The 20860-nt window shown below is 43.8% G+C and overlaps 1 protein-coding gene across 2 annotated transcripts; it reads left to right on the plus strand.

Annotated features, from left to right (window-relative positions):
- The first annotated feature begins 1253 nt into the window (after positions 1 to 1253).
- On the plus strand, positions 1254 to 20509 carry LOC306980448 (uncharacterized protein). Of its 2 annotated transcripts, none has more exons than XM_079579834.1 (3): positions 1254 to 1605; positions 13069 to 13120; positions 19267 to 20509. In XM_079579834.1, the coding sequence occupies exons 2-3, from the start codon at positions 13089 to 13091 to the stop codon at positions 20030 to 20032; spliced, it is 798 nt and encodes a 265-aa protein (XP_079435960.1). In that variant the 5' UTR covers positions 1254 to 1605; positions 13069 to 13088; the 3' UTR covers positions 20033 to 20509. The 2 variants fall into 2 exon arrangements, with proteins under 2 accessions (XP_079435960.1, XP_079435961.1); XM_079579835.1 differs by lacking the exon at positions 1254 to 1605 and adding an exon at positions 2509 to 2641.
- The last annotated feature ends 351 nt before the right edge of the window (positions 20510 to 20860 follow it).

The raw sequence follows: 20860 nt of genomic DNA on the forward strand, positions 1-20860 counted from the left end.
TTAGAGTCCCTTGTGCTGGTATGGAGCCGCTAACAAAGTCACAAAGGAGAAGATCATTACGCCTCAGCCAATGCACACCCGAGATAAAGATTCAAATCATTTCCTGGGGGTTGTGTGCTGTGAAACAGGGGTCAAATGCTAAGATGTTAGCGTGTTTCCTAATCTCCAAATAACTCGGAATGAATGAAGTTGTTGCAGGATTAGAGTTGAACCACTGCCAGTGTTATAGGGTCGTCAACTTGGGAAAAGGCAAAGCTTAATTTACAACATGTACATCTTGAATACAAATAATAAAACCATGTGGTCTAGTGGATAAGGCTGCTGAACATACACTGTTGTCGTGTCCTCTGGCAAAACAATGAATCATAAATTATACTTTACTGTACTCAGAAACAAACAACTGATATTATGTGGATATAGTATCCACATTTCTGAAGCCCAGCTCTGCATTTGACATGTCACACTGTTGTCATGCCTTGTGCCTCAGCCACCGTCCTGTCGGCTGCATACAAAGTGTCAAAACAGACCAGGTGCTTTGAATTCTTTGTGTTTGCTCCAAACTCAGAGAGCATGTCTTAATGGAAATGTGCTTCTCTACGTGAGTCAGGCCCACAAACATGCGATTCAAACGCAGCTGCTAATGGCATAATGCATCATCATCTATTCCTGTTCAACCTGCTCACGCAAACAGCAAATAGAGGATTCTGAGTGGCTGTCCTTCCTTGTGTGACTGTAAACATGCTTTTTGATCAAACATTACCTGCATCTCAGTTTCATTTCAGCTCAATTGATGTATGTGGAACCAAGATACTACTTTGGAGTGTATATCTTTGTTAAAGCAATGGGTGCATCCATAGCCGTGTGATGTGACACTTCACCCTCTACCCTCATAGAATTGGTTAAGACAGCAGGTCATGTAGCATAAAAATGAATCGGAGAAAGTAAACTAAACACTTTATTTAGTTTACTAAAATAAAGTTTTTTACTTGTATAAATATAGCCTTCGATATAATTCACCTCAGTAAAAGTGTAGAGGCCCTCACACTAATCCATAAGTCACATGACCCACTGTGACTCTTGGAGAGCAGGTTCAGTGGAGCACACAAATGGGCCGTTGCGCATAATCACATCAAAATAACAACAAAAACCAAGCAGTTCGTAACTGTACCCAGTTAAATTGCTTACTGTAAACAGTTCACTACGAAGGCACCACCTGGGCCCACGACTTCCTCTTCCCTTATGTGCTTTTACTTTGAAAGAGGAGGTGCGGAAACGCGCGCGTCGGGCTCCGGTAACCTGACCTGGTCCAGTAGTTTCCCAGGCAAAGTAAAGCATCAGCAGACCCGCCGTGCAAACAGGAGACATGGGACTGCGGAGTCACGGAGGGGGGGAGCGAGTCACTAAAAAACATTGGAACCATCGCCTGGACGTCAACTTTGGCTAAAAAATCAAAACAAAGCAGCTGAAAGGACTTTGTTTCCTCTAAGGTGGTCCTGTATTTTCTACTTTTCTGAAGGAGCGGAAGAAGAGTTAAATGACCACAGAAGTCATCCGTGCCTTTTTGATACCTAGGGCGAAGTGCCACACCTTCGCGTAGCTCTACAGGTAAAGTCGAAACCTCGCATAAGTAACATGTCTTATTCCATTACTCGGTTAACTACATGGCATTTGGCTTTTTACGCGTGCGTAAAAACTTGTTTCGCGGCGTCGAGGCGCAACAGGTGGATGCGTCCGTGCGTTCGCCATATGGCATAAAGGTCGCTGAGCAAAAGTAATAAGATCTTGCCTGTGCTGTGTCTTAAAATAGGAGAAATCCTGTTTTTGGAGACTTTTAGACCTTTCTGTGTTGCCTGTCAGCTGTGGAGTTGCGAGAGCACCTGTTGCCTGAGAGTCCCTGGTAAATCTATTGATGTTTTACAGAGGCGTTGGGGGGGAGAAATTCTCGAGATTGTCTTTGTGTTTTGCTTGTGGATTGTACCTTTAATATAACGAGTAAGCACAGGTGAAGATGCCTCGAAAATGACAATATAAACAACAGTGCGTAAAAGTAAACTTAGTAGATCATTGGACGTAGCCGAGAAGAGAACAACAGTGACTCCTGGGCGCTGCCTTTACCTGCAATGGATACGCTCTCCTGTTTCCTTGTGGCTTACTGTAAACGTATCAAGCAGCATTTGAAACCAAGGGAAAAATCAATTCGGTGCTCCCAGGGGTTAATGAGTGAAGACCTGTCTGCCAGTGCGGCTGTTTGTCCTCAGCTGGAGTGCAGGAGTGGTCTGGAATAAGTTAACAAGTCCCCCCCCCCCTCCCCAGTCTACGGCCTTGAGGTTTTGTGTTTGCACATACAACATTATGTGAACAGAAAGCCTGATAGAAATATTGGAATTGGAGACGCCATACTTCTTTGCTCTTTACAGTATGTTCCAAAGTGGGTTAGTGGCAGGGAGGGGGAAGAGGGAGTTTATCCAACCCAGCAAGCCATTGAAAGTACATGCAAATAGTGTTTGGCGAAGGTCTAGTCTGTCCTGTGGTGGCTGCCTGTGTGTGGGATGACGGGAGCGGGAACAGGATGTAAACATGACGGACCGGCATGGTGTGTTTATATTGTGGTAATGTAATAAGAAGGGACAATGGCATTTATGTGATGATTGTGCTCCCATTGGTGGATTGTTGATGCATGATTGTGAGAAGAGGTGGAACAAACTGGGAAAACGATATTACATTTTACTCTCAAATTTGTACGATTGTGTGTGTTTCATATTCAGGATTTGCGCCAAAGCAAGAGTCAATGCAAAACTTTCAAAGTTACCAACAAAAGCATTGTAATGTTAGATAAAACATCATTGTAAACATAATCTGTATTTGATTTTTGATGATGGCAGGTGTAAAGCTTCAGATTAAAGTTGCAGTCTGGTGCAGTCTGGAGAGGCCGCTGCTGGACGATACGGCAAAGAAATTATTCACAATGTTTTTTCTCATATTGATCCAACTCGATTTTCAATTACATGTAGCTGATTTATGACACATATTTCAAACAAACTTTCAAACAGAAGTCTTCTATAGTCTCAACCAAACTCTAAAGCTAGAGGCCAAAGAACTGTAAACCCGACTGTTCAAAAGTCTTGTGACCGATTTCGATTTTTACACCCCTTATGCAGCATCACTATAACTACTTTATTTATAACACATTGTTTTATTAAGCATCATAAGCTCCTATGGCCATTATATCCCATCCTCAAAGAGCAACAGAGTAATGAAATAGAATTTAAAGTATTAGCCATTTCCTCATCTCGTTTTTAGCTCTCTCTCTCTCAAACCCATTCAAAGTCACTCTTACAAAATCTCCACATGTATGAATTTTGGTGGTAGCGCTTAGTAAACTCTACCAGACCATTTTCAGGCCAGGCACAGGGGTTTTTAATTGGTAACACACAATACAGAATTTCCAACCAAAGCCTCACAGGAATTCCCTCATAGCTAAGCCCGAAACGCTGAAGTGCTCGTTTAAGTGGAGCGTGTTAAATTTTAACCTAACGCGGTTTATCTTCACCTAGACTACACACACTCTACGAAAACAAACTATTTAAAGGGAGCCCTCGGTCATTGGCAGTTTGTGATTCAGTGTTTGTGTAGTGCTGTTTTTGGCAGCTCATAATAGTGTAGTAAATGTATCATTAACGACTCCCCTGCTAATTTGACCTGCGCTCCTCCAGGCTCGGCGTGTTTACTCCACTGCGCTCAGAGGTCGGGCCCATGAGAAAGGCACGGCGGCTGGGGGGGTTGGAGATGGGTGGGTGGGATCGGGTTTTTTTCGTAGTTGACATTGTGTACTGACTTTTCTGATTTTACTCAGACCAAGTTTAAGCTCAGTTACTCACTTGTGTGGTTTTACTGCCACATCTGTTGAGTTATTTGTTTGGGTTTGTCATTGTTGGAGGATTTTAAGTATTATGCTTGTATCGTTGTCCATTAACTGGTATTTGCCGTTTGGTAAAATATTGGAGGGCTCCAGAGGCAATCCCTTTCACTTTCAGGGGGTCTAGTTAGATGCATTAGTTAGGTTTGAATATTTGGGGGGATTGTAACCCTCCTATCCCCCCCATATGTTACGCCCATGAGCTGGACTTATCCACCTGAAACAAAAACTGTCACAAAGTTTACTGTCTTCTCTCTCAGCCCATATGAACTAAGGTCAAACTACTGCTCCATGAAGGGGTCCAAAAGTGGTGAAATGATGTGCTTGGTGTTGTTCAGATGAAAGGACTTGAAGCCATAAGATGAATGTGTCAGGTTTGTGAATCCAGTCACTTCCAAATACTGATCAATAATGTCGTGAATGCAACCTATAAGAAAGTCCCATTGAGTTCCCAGAATACATTTTTTCAGAGGGGCACCTTTTTGTGCATGTTTTAGTGGTTGGGGTAACCGACGCGCCTATGCAGACACAAACAGATCCCCTTGGGACGTTGTTGCTGCAAGGCCAGAACGCCACCGTCGACCAATTCCAAACACCTGCCCCATCCCCAGAAAACAGACAGTGTGTTCAGGACTTCACATTTCCCTCATCAGCCCCGCGGAAGAGAAGGTGATGGAAATGAATCCACCCTTTAGCTCGTGACTGTCCCTTGACAAGGCTGGATTTACTATAAATTGGTTGCCGCGACAACCCTCCATGGATACACACCTGCCTAATCACACCTGCGCTATTCAAATCAGCCGCCGCATCAGAGCTGCAAGGTCGACAACCTTTTCACCAGCTCCAATCAGAAGTGCCATTTACATACGCGGCCTATTGTGAGCAAAATGCGCCTTTAAGAGCAGTTTAAGTGACTGCAGCTCCGGTCTGAATGGTGCTATTGTTGAGCGCGATGCCGTTATCAGGCGGCGAGTGTTATCACATTTACTGTTTATGCTGGTTATTAAAATGGGAAGACTCAGCGGGTGACGCTGCACTATGTAAAAATTACAGATGGCATTTAGAGTGACATTTGAAAAAATAGCATTAGTTGTAGAAATGAAATGAATTGAAAGAGCTCACTACAAGTAAGATAAGACACTCCTGTTACCTCATTCTATGATGTTTTATAATATTCCTTTTATAATTGCTATTGCAACCACTGCCACTGTTATTACTTTCACAAGTCATTACAGTGTAGAGGTAACCGAAAGTGTTCCCTGATATGTGTTTCTTTTAAAGGCCGCACTATCTAATGAACTGGCTTTTTTTTTTTAGCTTTTAACAATGATATAATTCTGTTCTGATCATTTCAGCTCTCAAATTGCCTCCACTTAACATTATTCTTTCTCATCGGTGGCAGGTGGTGTTTTTTGCTTAGTTCTCTGTTATCCAGCCACGCTCAATTGCAGCAGTTTTTCCAAAAGTTCTCATCCAAACCACCCACTTTGAAAACCTTTGCTTCCTGATGGACCTGTGATGTTAATATTGCCACATTCCACCTCGACACAACCATCATTACGGTTACTCCGCCGAGCTTCTTGGCAGCGCGTTCAGCGACGGTTCCGAGCAGATGTGATGACAGAGTCGGGAACGCACAATGCGACGGGGGACAGTGAGACAGTGAGCTGGATGTCAGACCAGTTAGCCCACTTTTCCAAGCTGCGCCACCACACCCAAGACGCCTTCATGAACACTATCTCGCTTCTTACTGTCCCCAAAAAAAAGAAAAAGAAAGGGACAAGGAAAATATAGTACGTCCTGCTACTGTAACTTACATAAACCAACTATCAGGTGCCGGAATTACAGACTTTGAAAGACAAGGGCAATTGTGCGGAGAGCTTCAGAAGTCTAATCTTGACCTGCGGGCATCATCAAAGTGCATTCTTGTTTGTCGTCAGTGGAAACTAGGACAATATCGCAGTTAATGCTCGTTTACACCTGTATTTACGGCCGCACTGTTAAGCAAGAGCGGTGTTTAGACCAGCAACAAACCCCAGTTAATAGCGAGCGACTTGAGGCTGGATGGATTTCACAAGGCCAAGGGCACAACAAAAACAGATGGGATCGAATGTGCGCGGAGGAGGGGGCAGTATCTCGAGGTGATGGACGCAACAGACGGGGACGCTAGTATTTACACGTCCTACTTTTGCAATCGTGTGCAAAGCGCCGCCGTCAACAGGAGTCTTTCAGCGTGAGGTAGAGATGCGCGTTCGATATCGGATTGCAATTTTGCTGACAGATATTGTTACTGCAATTAGATGGATGTCTTTTAAAATCAAGATCCTGTTAACAATGCGCATTTTAAACACGCCCCCGACCAAATATGAATGGCTAAACTAATAATGCAAGAGTCACATGCATTACGTTATGTTTGTAGAAGTCTTAACTGCAGGATCAGGTTTCGTTCAATAAAGAGGCAATGTTGACACAGTGTTTTGTGTTTGGAAAAAAGTGCATTCTTTGCTATTTCCTAGTTCAGCCCAATTGCGATTTTGATTCAGTTTACACCTGTAGCGCATGTTGAGCTCAACTGTAATAAGCTCGCATGTTTATAGGTCAAACAAAACAAAATGAACTATCATGGCGGCAACATAACAGTTGTGAAGATATTTAGCACTTCAAGTCATTTGAGGTCATATGCCAGGATACTTGGAGTTGTATATCCAGGTATTAAGTAATCCTGCATATTCAGTTTGTCTCATTAGCTCAAAACACTTAAAGAAGAAATAAGTAACTTGTTTATCTTAATGAATCCTTTTCGTTGTCCCTCTGGGGTTAGTACAAGTGTTCATGGGATGATTGGGGGGGTCTTTCATCTCCCCATGGTGTCTTGGCCAGAAAACCACACTCGCAACTTCCCTGCCTCCAGGTTGGATATACACACTAATGGAATCACAAAGAAGAAGCCAGCAGGCTAACGGGCAAAGCTAACTGCAGTTTAGCCCCACTTTAGCAGTGTTAACAACCAAGTTTGAGCGTGTAATTGGGTTGTGGCACAATGTACAATATCCCTCTCTCCCTTTGTCTTTTCTGTCAGTGTAGTATTTACTCTCATGGACAATTAGTGTGTAAAAAAAAACGCAACATGCTACGACACCTGCAGTGGCGCTTATGGCCTCTAGGGGAATGATTTACTTAGTTCTGCTTTAACATATTGTACATATCAAGTCCAAAAGCTTCTGATGCTGATCTGATGATATGGTTTAATGCATTCTGGTCATTTCAACCCTCACGTTGCCTCCACTTCATTAATCTCTTACTAAGATCTGGCAGACGTGTTTAGATTAGCATAGGTGTGTTCAGAAGACAGGTTTTCCTTCACCCTTTCCATATGTTTTATTTTAGTAAAACATACATTTCCATGTGTTAAGTGCCCAAAGGTAAATGTAATATAATGTAGGACTTTAAAGGAGACAAATCAAGCTAAATCCTTTTTTCCAGTGTTGCCCCCACATACAGTACATGGAGTAGTATCTCACTTCATTTAGTTTTGAGTAATCTCGTTCACTTTGTTCGTCTCTTCTTCTACTGCTGAAGCGCTTCGATATTTCCTGATTTTTTCGCCCCTTAGTGGTAACACGAAAATGTCTTCCACATTTTGTTTCTATATCAAATTAAAGCTACACCAAGCTAAATAGCTTCCTACCCTTCCTTAGTAATCATCTAATAGGCACGTCTCAATATGATCTTTCCCGGAGTCTTGGCTTCAGCAGCTGCACGGGCATCCCTCGGGTTTCAATCCCCTTCACTCGCTCCGAGACGATCGACAGCAATCTCACTTTTATTGCACCTGTTTCTCCGAGATGAAATGTTTCAATTTCCTCTGAAGAAAACTCACAAAGTGGAAAAATGGCGTCCCAGCCAGGTGCCGGCTCCGAAACCGTCAACCCCCCCCCCCCCCCCCCCCCCCCGTTTCAGTAAATCGCAGCTGCTGTACCTTCGTATATTGAACTGCGCACAGGCAGAAAGGAGCCTCATTGCAGCCAACAATGGCCAATATCTGAATGACTGATAGCCATTTGATGCACTGATTGGATTCTTGATCTCATTATGGCTTTGGAACGTCTCCAGGGAAGCGACGGGATTGGTCATTTGGACGCTCTGATGAGACTGCGCCGCTATTGGTTACTGGAAAACATATGACGTGGCCGAGCGCTTATTGCGTAGGTTACAATAACGCGACGCACTTAAATAGTCATTTTGACGGAGATAGCCTTCATAAACCGCCCTATTATACATTCAATATATACTGCGGAGACAGTGGTAGAGATTATGCACTGTCATTCCTGTTCATTCCCTGCATGGACTAAGAGGGCAAATATTTGGCCATGAAATGACTTGGCACATATTTTTTAATCATTTACGATTCATTTACACTATTGCTTTGTAGTGCTTTCTCATTGTTCTGGACCATGCACAAACAAACTTCAGGACGATTCCACTGAGTCATTTACAGTAGGTCAAACCGTCGCGGTGACAGTTCTAGGGCAGTTCCAGAGAGTGCAGCCGGGCAGCTTGTGTGTGTGGACATTTTCTGGTTTTCCACTTTCTGGGTGCATCTCGGACTATTTACAGAGCAAACAGAGTGTGGTAGAGATGACAGGGGCTGGGGAGACGGGCCGGAGCCTGCGCATACATCGGCCTGTGTGTGTTGTCGTTATCCTTTAGCCCGCTTCATGAGAGTTTTTGTTTGACTTGCAGGCCTCACGTATCGCACGGGTGATGTAAGCCGTTACTCAGACTCCTTGTTGTTGCTTGAAGGGGCATAGAGAGCAGAGCGGTGTATCATACGCCCGCAGCGTTAGTTCCCCTCTGAGTGTTTTTGCTGACCAACTGCACAATAGTGAGCCCCGGGCAGGTAACACTACAGCCCTTTTGTCAGCATTCAGTCAACCTCCTGCCAGTTTTGCCTTGCAAATCTGCCTCCCTCCTCTGTTCCGATGCAAAACCCTCTTTTTCCGATCCACTCAGCCAGACCATCAGTGCATCAGGTGTCAGCTGAGAGAACCAGGCAGCTGAGACCTCTTACATTATGTTTACAATCGCGATCATCCATTTGTTCGAACATTTGAACAAATTGACGTCCATGGATTTGTTCAGGCTGTTTATAAAATCAGATAGTTTTACTTTCTAGGGATCTAAGTTTGTGCTCGCCTTGAGACGTCCAATATAACAAAGTGTGTTCTCTCCTTCGCTTTGTCGCCTTGAGTGAGGCTCAGGACGGGAGGCCGAGTCATGAGATTGACTTCAGGGCTGAAGATTCTCTCAAAGGTCACTCTCCACTTTACTTAGACACCACGTTCTTCAGCTGGAGATAAAATCCACCGAGTGCTCAATGGTCACCTTTGTGTAATCACAGCCAAAAATATATGTTATATATTAAATTGTTTCTAGTGTGAATGCAGGACAGCGTCTATAAAATACATTCAACTTTATACTGAGCGATATTGGTGTGACCTCCACGCGAGTTATTACTTCATTTACCACTGTCACAGAGCGCGGTGATCCGTGCACTGTTGCAAAAAACACTCGGACAAGGCCAAATGTACATATGAGTGTTTCTGACTTGGTGGAGAAGTTGCATTAAAGAAATACAGTAATAAACGTTTTATAATCAGGAATTTGCTGTAGCAATGTTTAAGGTAGATCAACTTATTTATTATTTTTATGTAGCACTTTTCTAGACACTCAAAGACGGTTTACATTGGGTTTTTCATTCCGTACTCGCTGGTGTTTATTGTAGGCACAGCTGCACAGAGGTGACAGATGACATCAGCCGCTTTGACCCCCGTCTCCCTCACGCCACATGCAAACAGGCAAGGCAGGTGAAGTGTCTTACCAAAGGACACAACATTGTATTGTGATTCTGCATTAAATAGATCATTTGAGTAGATTAGATCAGTTTCACTCGTTATTGACTCTGAGAGCGTTGGGTAATTCAGCATTGTACTATAAGTGTCTGACATTAACCATACTGTAAATCAGTTTTTACGTAACTTGGTGACACAGTAAATCGGTTTTGTTCTGCCTTAACAAATGGCAGGGGAAGCACAAGGCCCATAAAATATGATATTTCCATATCACTCGAGGGACAAAACAAATGACCTCCCCAGAAAACACAATGGGCTGATAAATCAGAGCGGCGGGTGAGCGGAGAATTGAGGAGCGGAGATTATTATTGACCTGCCTGACTAGTAATTGTAAGAATCAGCCGATAGTGACTTGTGCCCGGGTTGATACGCTGCTCCATTAATGTGATAGTTCGCTGCTGCCCGTTGGGAAATTACCTCCCCCGCAGGAAGATAAGGGACACTTCTGCCGAGGCTGTGGCTCGCCAGTGCAACAGTGTGTGAAGCCGGGGCCTCTATTTAAAGCACAGCCTGGCCGAGCTGCGGGACTCTCTGGATTGCACTTGGCAGCCCCCGGGCCCTCCTGCTCACCCTCTCAAAGAAGCGTAAATGCACTGTAAAAGATCCAGGTGGGACTGACAATGGCTGTTATGGGGAGAGCTGTAGAGAAAAATGACAAACTCTTCAGATAAAACGGCACTTTGGAGCGTCTCTGAAAAGAGGTGGGCAATATATCGTCCACAAAGTGATGTTGTTGTTAAATTACAATGTCAAGTATAACATCAATATCAGAAAGCCGACAAAAAAGCTTTACAAACTGTTGGTGGAAAATGAAAATGGAAAACTGGTGATCAAATGTCTGCCTTTTTGTAAACACACACATAGCAATTTGAAAGGGTGCCGTTAGCAAATCGCAAAAGACAGTACAATATGCTTTCTTTTTGTCTCCGAAATTGCACAGTTCTATTACACATTTCTAAGGATTCCCTAGAAAATTGCCCGATTATCATTATCAAGAAAGTCCCAAAAGACAATGACCCCCATCCTAAAGTTCCAAAATGTCTATCTATCACTGACTCATTCTTCCACCCCGTGCACATCAGGATGCTTTTTCTGTCGCAGCGCACAGAGGACCTAGAGGGGGGTAATTACATGCCTGGAAATAACCAAGTCATGGCTAGTTGCGTTTGCACAAATAATACAAGCCTTTCATGTAGAAAATGTGACCAGGCCCCGGCGCAGATTGGATTGATAGCCTTTTAATGACTCCAGACTTGCTGTTACATAATTGTGCCGTCCTGTTCCGCGTTGTTTACTCGTGTAATCAGTGCCTTCGCGAGGTTTTTGGAGGCCTCAGCCCACCTGGAGTGGTTTTTTTCCTTGTTCCCAGATGAAATATGAAGAAACTGTAAATAGTGTGGCCCCCAAGGGTGTTGTGTATGCGCTGCCATGGAGTTGTTTGCATTTTGGCCTGTTAGCAAAATAACTGAAAGTAATGGTGAATGTTATTACGAGTATTAAATGTCAGCAATGGACTATTGTGAATCCTGGCCTGCCCAGGGCATGTTCCTATTACAGCCATTGCACTCTTTCACTGATATCTGTGGTGCATTTCATAAAACAACATGGGCAAGAGCTGACAAGAAATGTTCATCAAAGGAGATGCATCTGCAAAGTCGACTTCTGGCTCATTAAAAACAGACATTATTTACAAAGTTTTGAGCATTCCTGTTCACTTTGGTTGTTGAATTCTGTTGCGTCATAGATTGAACACATAGCTGTCCTCTGCATTTTAAAGCCCATAATCCATCATCGGACACATTCTGTGTAGTTCTGCGCTTACAGTGTGTTTATTAGGGCGCCATCAATTTGCTAGCATGCCTTTTGCTGAAAGTCAGAGCTTGTGTTTTTTCCTATTTCACTTGTCATTCACACTGCTGCCTGCAGAGGGCACTCCAAGACAAATCTCGGACTAAGATTGGTGATTGGTATGTTGATTTAAAGCAGTACTAAGTAACTTGTTAACCTTAATAAATCCTTTTCGTAGTCCCTCTGGGGGTAATGCAAGTGTAAATGGGATGATTGGGGGGTCTTTCGTCTCCCCCTGGTGTCTCTGGCCAGAAAACCACAATTGCAACTTCGCTGCCTCCAGTCGAAGCCACCAATACACACTAAAGGAATCATGAAGAAGACGCTAACAGGCTAACAGGCAAAGCTAACTGCGAGCTTGCGCCTATTAAACAGTATTTGGAGCCACTCATTACACTCATTGTGTAATTGGATGTACAATATCCCTCTCTCCCTTTGTCTTTTCTGTCAGCGTAGTATTTACTCTCACAAACAATTAATAAGTAAAAAAACACGACATGCTACAACACCTGCAGTGGCGCTTATGGCCTCTAGGGGCATGAGTTGCTTATTACTGCTTTAAGTTTGTATGTTAACAATAAATGTATAATTAAAAGAAAGATTAGAAATGGGGTGGTGCTGATAGGTATTTATGGACATATCTTTGCCCACATAGTTTGAAGGGACATACCTATTACATCATGTCCAATGTGCCTGTTTGTGTTGAGTCACCGCCCCTAAGCACACAGTGAGACTGATGTTGGCGTCATTTTCTCTTGTCAATAGCCCCTCTGTTTCGTTACGCTCCTTGGGATCAAAGTCCTGCAGTGTTCACAAAGTTTTTTAAAACTCTTTTCTCCAGGCGTCACATCCTTCTCCCCCACTCCACAAAAGACGAGTGTCCTCTGTCTCTGTGTCCCCACACAGACTATCCATTCAGGCTCCGCTGATTAATTATTTACCCGGGCAATGAAATGCCAAAGCCAGGAGAAACACCACCAGGATGCGAAAGGTCACTGCTATCCCCAATATATGTCCCCTATCTATACAACTCACACACGCTGCAGTGATGGATGGCAATAACATCTTTATCTGAGCTCCGGCCCAGACAGTTTTCATCCTTAAGGCCGCACCGACCAAGGGCAAAGCCAAACTTGAGTGATGAGGGGGAATCTTCAGGAAAGAAGAAAAGATCCTCATTTAGAAAGCACTCACATGTCAGAGGTGCTGAACTGCGCAATCGATAGCAGTCCGTCAACACACGGATGCACCATTACGGCTCAACCTTTCCGTCAAAACACCGAGGCTGATGTTACGGGAGATGTCACGATAGAAAACTGGTGTCACAGAGGGATGTGCTGAGGTGTGAGAATGGACGTAAAAGGTTAATAACAGTGGCATTGTCTCCAACAGGTGCGGACACAGCCGACCAAATGGGGTGCCAATGCTGCCGGATGATAAAAAGGTAAAGAGACATCTGTGGTATCTTTTACATTTCCATTCCTAAATGTATATTCTTTTCCTTTCTACATGTGTGTATAGTGCGAATATTACTAATTATCTAAAAATGTCCTTGTGATCCTTCAATGCAAACATTATTAACATATTTCAAGTTATTGTGCACCATTTTTATGTCAGCTTCACTGGAATGGAGCAAAAGATCATGGTCAATACTGCACAAAAACAAATTTACAGCCAAGGATTTTAGAGTTTTTATAGCCGCAATGAAAGGATTTGTACCTACTGTATATTCAGTATTTCCCCTTTTTTTTTAAACAGAGGGAGCTATACTGTTGCTGGTGGTCAAAAGGTCTTTCCTTACTTTCTTTATATATTTCTAACTTCCCGATTCCTGGCAAGGATGAATTTTGAGGCACGTTTCACAACTTTTTGGGAGCACAAACAAAAAGGTTAGCCCTCATCAGGCTAGCTTTTAAAACACAGCAAGGAGGAATACAAACAAGGAGAAAACAGTACATTGAACCAGTATAATAATAACCAATAAAACAAAATATAGAGATAAAAAAGCTTATGGTAAATGGTCTCAACTTATATAAAACTTTTCCACCTACATTAGTTGTCTTGCCCAAGGACAGTGTGCACCTTCAGGAGGCGGGATTCGAACCCCCGACCTTCCGATCATGAAACGACCAGCTCCACCATCTGCGCCACTGTCACCCCTTCTAATAGTAACAATAATGAAAAACACGATATACCAGTATGTGGCTTGTTGGCTAGTGTTGTAAAGCTGTGAAAATCATGGACGTAGCATCGCTATTAGCAGACTCCGAGTACCAACTTTCCATTAAAACTTTTTTGCCCTTCTTTAAGTCATTATTGAACACAGTCTTGTCATTCTCACCCACATGTTTGTCTTAACTTGCGCAACATCGTCCTATTTTTTGTTTGTTTGTTTCACTGTTTTCCTATTCTAAATGCAGAAGCTGGCTCCAAAATCTCGGCTAAATTGCTAGCATGAACGTGCTTCAGTTAGCCTGTGCTGAACGCTATCGATGAAGCCACCCTGACTTAGTCCATCGCTCTTCTCCAGTCTATGGTCAAGGCTTGATTGTGCTTTGAATTATGAGATACACCACCAGTATGGGGAATTGTTATTATTGTTCCACCTCTAATAGCCTTGAGCCAGAAGAGTTAGACAACACTTACATTTAAATATTTGCCAGATAATATTGCAGACATTTACTGTATACTATGTGATTGAAACTCACTTTAAATAGCTTTACATCAGCTGTATTTTCTTTCCCGCTATCATCCCTGTAAAACCCCACGCTACAGTGATTTCTTGTCCGGTTTCCTCGGACAGTGAAGGCTGCCTTTGTAATACTCTCCCTGAGCCTTTGTACTGAGCTCGGTCAATATGCCAATAGCCATCACCCCTGGATACTGTAGCGCTCTTGTCGGAGCGGGCACTCATTAACAGCCCCAGCAGACGCGATTTTGCTGCGGTTTTCTGAGGAAAGGCCACATACCACAATCGTAATCCTCCCCCTGTATTTTGTTCCCTTGTCAAATTCACACATGTGAGGCTTGTGACACCGCCGCATACCTCCTTAATTGTGCGAAGAGTGTCACATTGCCGAGCTTAGCGGTGTTTGGGGGTTTGGCAGGAAGGGCCGCTGCTTACTGGGTCAGTGCCGCACGCTTTGGATTGCTTTCTCTACACAAGCGAATGCCCTTTTGTGCCGTTCAGTGATGGCACCATGACAAGAAATCTTAGGCTAGTTTTAGACCTTATTTATATGTTTTTACGTATAATGCTGAATTGGTTCATATTGGATGCCAGTTCTGTCCCTGTCCAGCCTAGCGATAAAAGTAGCAACAGAAAGCAGATGACCTAGACCTTTTTTTTTTGCCATAACAAGCTACTTTGAACCCAAGTCATAAGGAAATACTCCTTTTGACCCTCCTAGAGACTTGTTTTATATATAGAGGGTATACAGGTGATGTCACAGCAAGACAACTGACGCCAAATGAGTGTCAGTGTTGAGTTATAAACTGTGTTATTCAATCAATCAATCAAACTCGTGAACACTTGTTACTATAATGGTTGGACATAGGCCTTTGCGCATCTCGGGAGTCACAGGAAATAGGCCCGGAAAAGAAAAACAAGCAACCCCTCCACATTAAAAATGAATGCATGGGCTTTTGTTTACGTTAGGTGTTATGCAACTTGTTTTGTGAGGCGCTTGTGTAAGTGTGATTTCAGCGATTAAGCCACGGTAAACACGCCACTAAAAAAAAAAAAAAGCAGTGCCGCAAATACATGGCCTTTGCATGGAGCGCAGGGGAGTGAGGGAATCCCAAAGAGAAGGAAGGAGCACTGAGACGACTGGGACTTTATGCAAAAAGCCTGATTTGCTAATGAAATAGATCAGCTGAGGCATGTTTTTCGCTTTGGTGACGGACACCGGCCATAAAAGGCTTGTGTGTGCATGTGAGAAGTAGGCACTATGGTATAAATCCAACTGCCAATCACCTGTTAGGAAGATGACTGGCCAAAGCATGGACTTAAACACACACTTGAAATAGACTTCTCCTTGTACCACCTTTGCCTGGCTCCCTTTGTGTTTGGATTTCACCTTGGCGGCGGCAGGGAGCTCGGAAAACTTATCGCAAAACCCTGCTCGTGAAGTCCTTGCTAATTAAGTCGCGGTCTCTCGGTCCGACAGAAAAGCCACGAGCAGTGAATTAGCCAGGTGTGGCCAGAGAAGCGGAGGCTGCACAGCGGAGGAAACAAATGAGCTCACAAAGCAGATGGGTGTGAGCGGGCGCAGCGGGTGACGTCTGGCGGCCGCTGTACGAGGCTGCGAGGCGAGAGGCATGAAAACAAAGCCCCCCCGCCTGCACCTCCTCAGAGCTGTCAGAGTGTGCGAGCTACTAATGCTGACACAACAGGCAGGTATCACAGAAACACAGGCAGGAGGAAAGAGCTGAAGAAAGGGTTTCAGTGCTTACGTTTATTGTAGTAATGACAGAAGACGGAGGTGTTTTTAGAATATACTCTTTTTGAATTGACTTAAATGACAAAGAAACTAACATTGACAGACCAACACCAAGGCAGTGTGCTCAATCCAACCTTCATGCACAAATAGTCAAATATCTCCCACTTCTATACTTCTATACTGTTTAACGTTTACACTGCGTTCCAAATTATTATGCAAATGACATTTTTCTAAGATTTTCTAAATTGTCAACTCAAATGAGAGTCAGTATAATTTTTAAGTCTTTACCTGGTAGAGGATCATTTAAATGTGGTGGAAAAAATTTCCACCACATTTCCAACTCATCGTTTCAATACATTTTAAAGCTTGTAGTTAACTGAAAATGGTCATTTGTTGTATTTGTAGCATTAGGAGGTCATACTTACTGAAATCAAAAGCTATTTCAATCAAAAAAATATTAACAGGTCAAGTTATATTTGACCATAGGAGCCCTTGTGTGATAGCAGCTTCAAAATGCTTAAATCCATTAAAATTGTACGTTTTTGGACAGTTTCTGCTTGGATTTGTTTGCAGGATGTCAGAATAACCTCCCAGAGCTGCTGTTTGGATGAAAACTGCCTCCCACCCTCATAGAAGTTTTTTTTGTTGAGGCTCCAAAGGTTCTCAACAGGGTTGGGGTCAGGAAAGGAGGGGGTCCACATCATGAGTTTCTCTCCTTTTATGCCCATAGCAGCCAGTGATGTAGAGGTATTCTTTACAGTATGACATGGTGCGTTGTCATGCATGAAGAGGATTTTGTTAGAGAAAGCACGGCTCTTCTTTTTGTAGCATAGAAGACAGTGGTCAGTCAGAAACTCCACATATTTTTCAAAGGTCATTTTCACACCTTCAGGGAGCCTAAAAGGGCCTAATGGGGCCGAGCAGCTCTCTCACCATGATTCTGGCCCAAAACATGACTCCGCCACCTCCTTACTGACGTCACAGCCTTGTTGGGACATTGTGGTCATTCACCAACCATTCACTACTCCATTGATTTGACCATCCAGGTCTACATGGCACTCATCAGTGAACAAGACTGTTTGAAAATGAGTCCTCATGTATTTCTGAGCCACTGCAGCCGTTTCTGTTCATCAGCATTCAATTAACCATTTAGGGGAGGTCCGGATAGAAGGTTTATGCACAACTGCAGCCTCTGGAGGGTCCTACACCTTGATGTTTGGGGGACTCCAGAGGCACCAGCAGCTTCAAATACCTGTATGCTGCTTTGTGGCATCTGTTCTCCTAATCTGATGTGTTTGTTTGGCAGAAACCGTCCATATTGTGCCATTATCTGCACAAAACGGAGTGTGCTCTGAATCATCCACAAATCTCTTATCAGTACGATGATTACACTTAATCTTTCATGAAATATCGAAGGTTTTCATACCAAGACCAAGGCACTCAACTATTTCACGCTTTTCATCAGCAGAAAGTCCCTTTTTCTTTCCCATATTGCTTAAAAATGATGATCTGCATAATAAAGTGGAACACCCTTTTTCAGTAGTTTTTCCCTTAACTGGGCTTAACCCGACAACTAATTATCCCAGGTCTCTGAGATTAATGTCAGTGATTCATAGAGCCCCAAGACACGATAACATCCATGAGTTTCATTATTATTGTTTTTTTTTTTACCTTTTTGACACAAAAATCCAATTTGCATAATAATTTGGAACGCAGTGTATAGCATCTTCGGTGTTCCAAGGTGACTTCTAAGTGAAGTTGTTTTCGGCATAGAGGCTATCACCCGAAGACTAAACATCTCTACGAAAACCCAAACTATCCATACACTTGTAGCCTTTCACATATTGCAGAGCTTGGCACCTTCTCAGGTTGATATTATCTGCAGAAGGTGAAGGTTAGAGGGCAAGGTTGCACAGTAACAGTAGCTTTTTAAAAAACATGCCCTGACTGCACTCCACGGTTTCCCCTGTTCCCGCCAAGGCTGGGTGTGCGAGGTGTTTGTATTGATTCACACCAGCAACATCTGACTCCTGGAGCCCAGTCGGACCAAAATAGTCTGTCTGTCGCCGGGAAATAAACACTGAAAGCTGAGTCCGCCGCTGCTTTTTGAAGGAAAGAAACTGAATTTGCCGTTCTCTGTTTTCAGCATAAAAACATCTCCAGTAAATGGCATACAAGAATGTGTGTAGTAACGGCATCCATTGGTTTTACTTATAGGATCCTTTGAAGACAGTTCTGCTCCTTGATTGACAGCAGCCCTTTGTAACAAGAGCATTTACAATTGTGGCTTCACAATGTGATGCTGTTATCATGAAAGTAATGTTAGCCGTTATTAGCCGCTTTATAAATAAAGTTTTGATTGATTGATTGATATTACTAGGGCTGGGTACCGTTTTTTTCTATATATATATATTTTTTTTTAGATACTTGGTTTATGATACCGATACCCGAAGACTCCTTTTTTTCCTATACTAAATTATTTGTTGTCTAGTACCAAAAACTAGAACAATCATGTTCATCTATTCAATGAAAGACTATTACTTTTAGGTTTTTATCATTTTATTTGAGCTTAAACATTCAAGTAACTTTCTGTAGTGTTTTCTCAAAAAGAAAGATATTATAATATACTTCCGATGCCACTTTTTGGTACTGGTAGTATCTAAAAGGTTTTTCAATAGTATACAGGTATCGTTAAAGGTACCCAGCCCAAGTTATTGCTATTGGATTTCATATAAGTGGGGGGCAAAATGATCCAATTAGATCAGTAATTTTTTTTTTTTTTTTTTGTCAAAGATCCATTGAAGAAGAACTAAGTAACTTCTTTACCTTAATAAATCCTTTCCGTAATGCCTCTGGAGGTACTTCAAGTGTTAATGATGATCTGGGGGGTCTTTCATCTCCCCCTGGTGTCTCTGGCCAGTAAACTTCCCTGCAACTTCCCTGCCATCGGGTCTAATAGAATCACAAAGAAACTACGGACTAGCATAACTGTGGCCTGATTGAACAAAACTTTCTCATAGTTTTATTAATGGTAGTAATGTCAGATTTCAGATTGGGCACCTCTGTTTTCGACCATGACTTTTGGCATTTGAAATACAGCAGGTTACTTTTGAAAACGTAAACTGACGACGTTCTGTGTGTCTTGCAGCTATATCTATGACCCGTCGGTGGCGGTGGACGGCAGAAAGAGCGACCCGGCCAGCAGCTCTCTGTACCAGCCGCACCTGCTCTCCGGCGGGCCCCCCTGCGTGGACCCCCGCGGCGCCCACGGCAAGCACAAGCAGGGCATCCACAACCCGGGCTTCTCCAAGTCCAACGACAGCACGCTCAAACTCGAGGCGGACAATAACCATGTCAACCACCGGCTGCACTCCAGAGAGGTACACCGGCAGGCCAGCGCCCCACCCGCGGAGGGCGCCCTTTACATCATCCAGCCGGAGGCGCCGGGGCCCAGGTGGATCATGCAGGAGCAGCCCAGCCAGGTGCCGGTTTACCCCGAGATCCAAGGTTATAGGAGCGAAATGGACTACGACGACCGGCCGGTGAGAAACGGCTGGAGCGGGACGATCGCCGAGTGCAGGGCGGAGAGTTTATCCGTGGACGACATCGACGAGGGGGTGGGGGGGACGCCCGAGTACCCCTGCGACACCGGGGACGAGGGGAGCGTCCTGTCTGTGGATATCCAAACCAGCACCACGAGCCTGTCCTCGGCAGACACCAAGGACGAGCGCAAGGCGGCGAAGACCCCCGAGCTGTCCACGGTGGAGAGCGGCATCGTGGTGACCAAGAGCGAGGACGAAGAGGAGGAGGAGCCAAAGAACGAGGCGGAGGAGGTGGCCAGCGTGACGGACTCGATGGTGGCAGAGGCTCTGGCCGCTCTAGAGGAAGCGACTGCCGGGGAGGAGTTTGAATGAACACAATTTATAGTTTTATCCTATGAAGGAATCGCTACGTCGCCTGAGCTAAAATATGCAAATAACCGGACGACTTTGTGGAAACGTACATTTGTCTGGGAAGAAAAAATAAACTTTGAAGGAATTTATAGTCCATCTCAGGCAGGATTGAAGGACTGAGAGAGATCTTGTTAACCGGTGGTTCTGAACGAGACTCACGGGAGGGCGGGGTCAAATGAAGGAACTCTGTTTACAAAAAGTGCATTTATTTTTGAAACCTTGAAGCTTTCCCGGTCATAGAGACAGTGTCGGCCTTGTGAAGAAGCTGCAAGAATCATGTAAGCCTCAAGTAACGAGAGGTGAAGAGAGCGAAGTGTCTAGACTGTGAACAGCGCCTGCAGCCATCTCAGCCGGCAGTCTGTTCCAATGGAGTTTGACACTCCACAGCCTTAATGCGCCTGAAAGTCATCACTCACCGCTCTGCCATGTACCACTGCCTGCACGGGGAGTTGTTTTCTAAAAGTCCAGTGCTTGCCATAGCTTTCTGCAGAGGAAAGGTCATAGTTGCATTTTTACATGCTGCACGTGCATTGTGTCCCCGTTGTCCGACTGTGAATCGTTAATATTGCATCCATTTGGTTTGTGTGACGGATTTTCAACACTTAACTATAGCTAGGGCTGCACAATACAAAAATGATGCTATATTCTGTAACTTTGATCACGCACACTGACAGATTGGTGAGATTTGGCATATTGTTACATTGTATAATTTCATTTTATACTGAACTAGCAGTAACTGAAGTCTGAATGCGCATGCACTGGACTTCGAACGTAATACTGTGATACATA

This window comes from Gobius niger, assembly GCF_951799975.1.
Source record: "Gobius niger genome assembly, chromosome: 21".
NCBI lineage: Eukaryota > Metazoa > Chordata > Actinopteri > Gobiiformes > Gobiidae > Gobius > Gobius niger.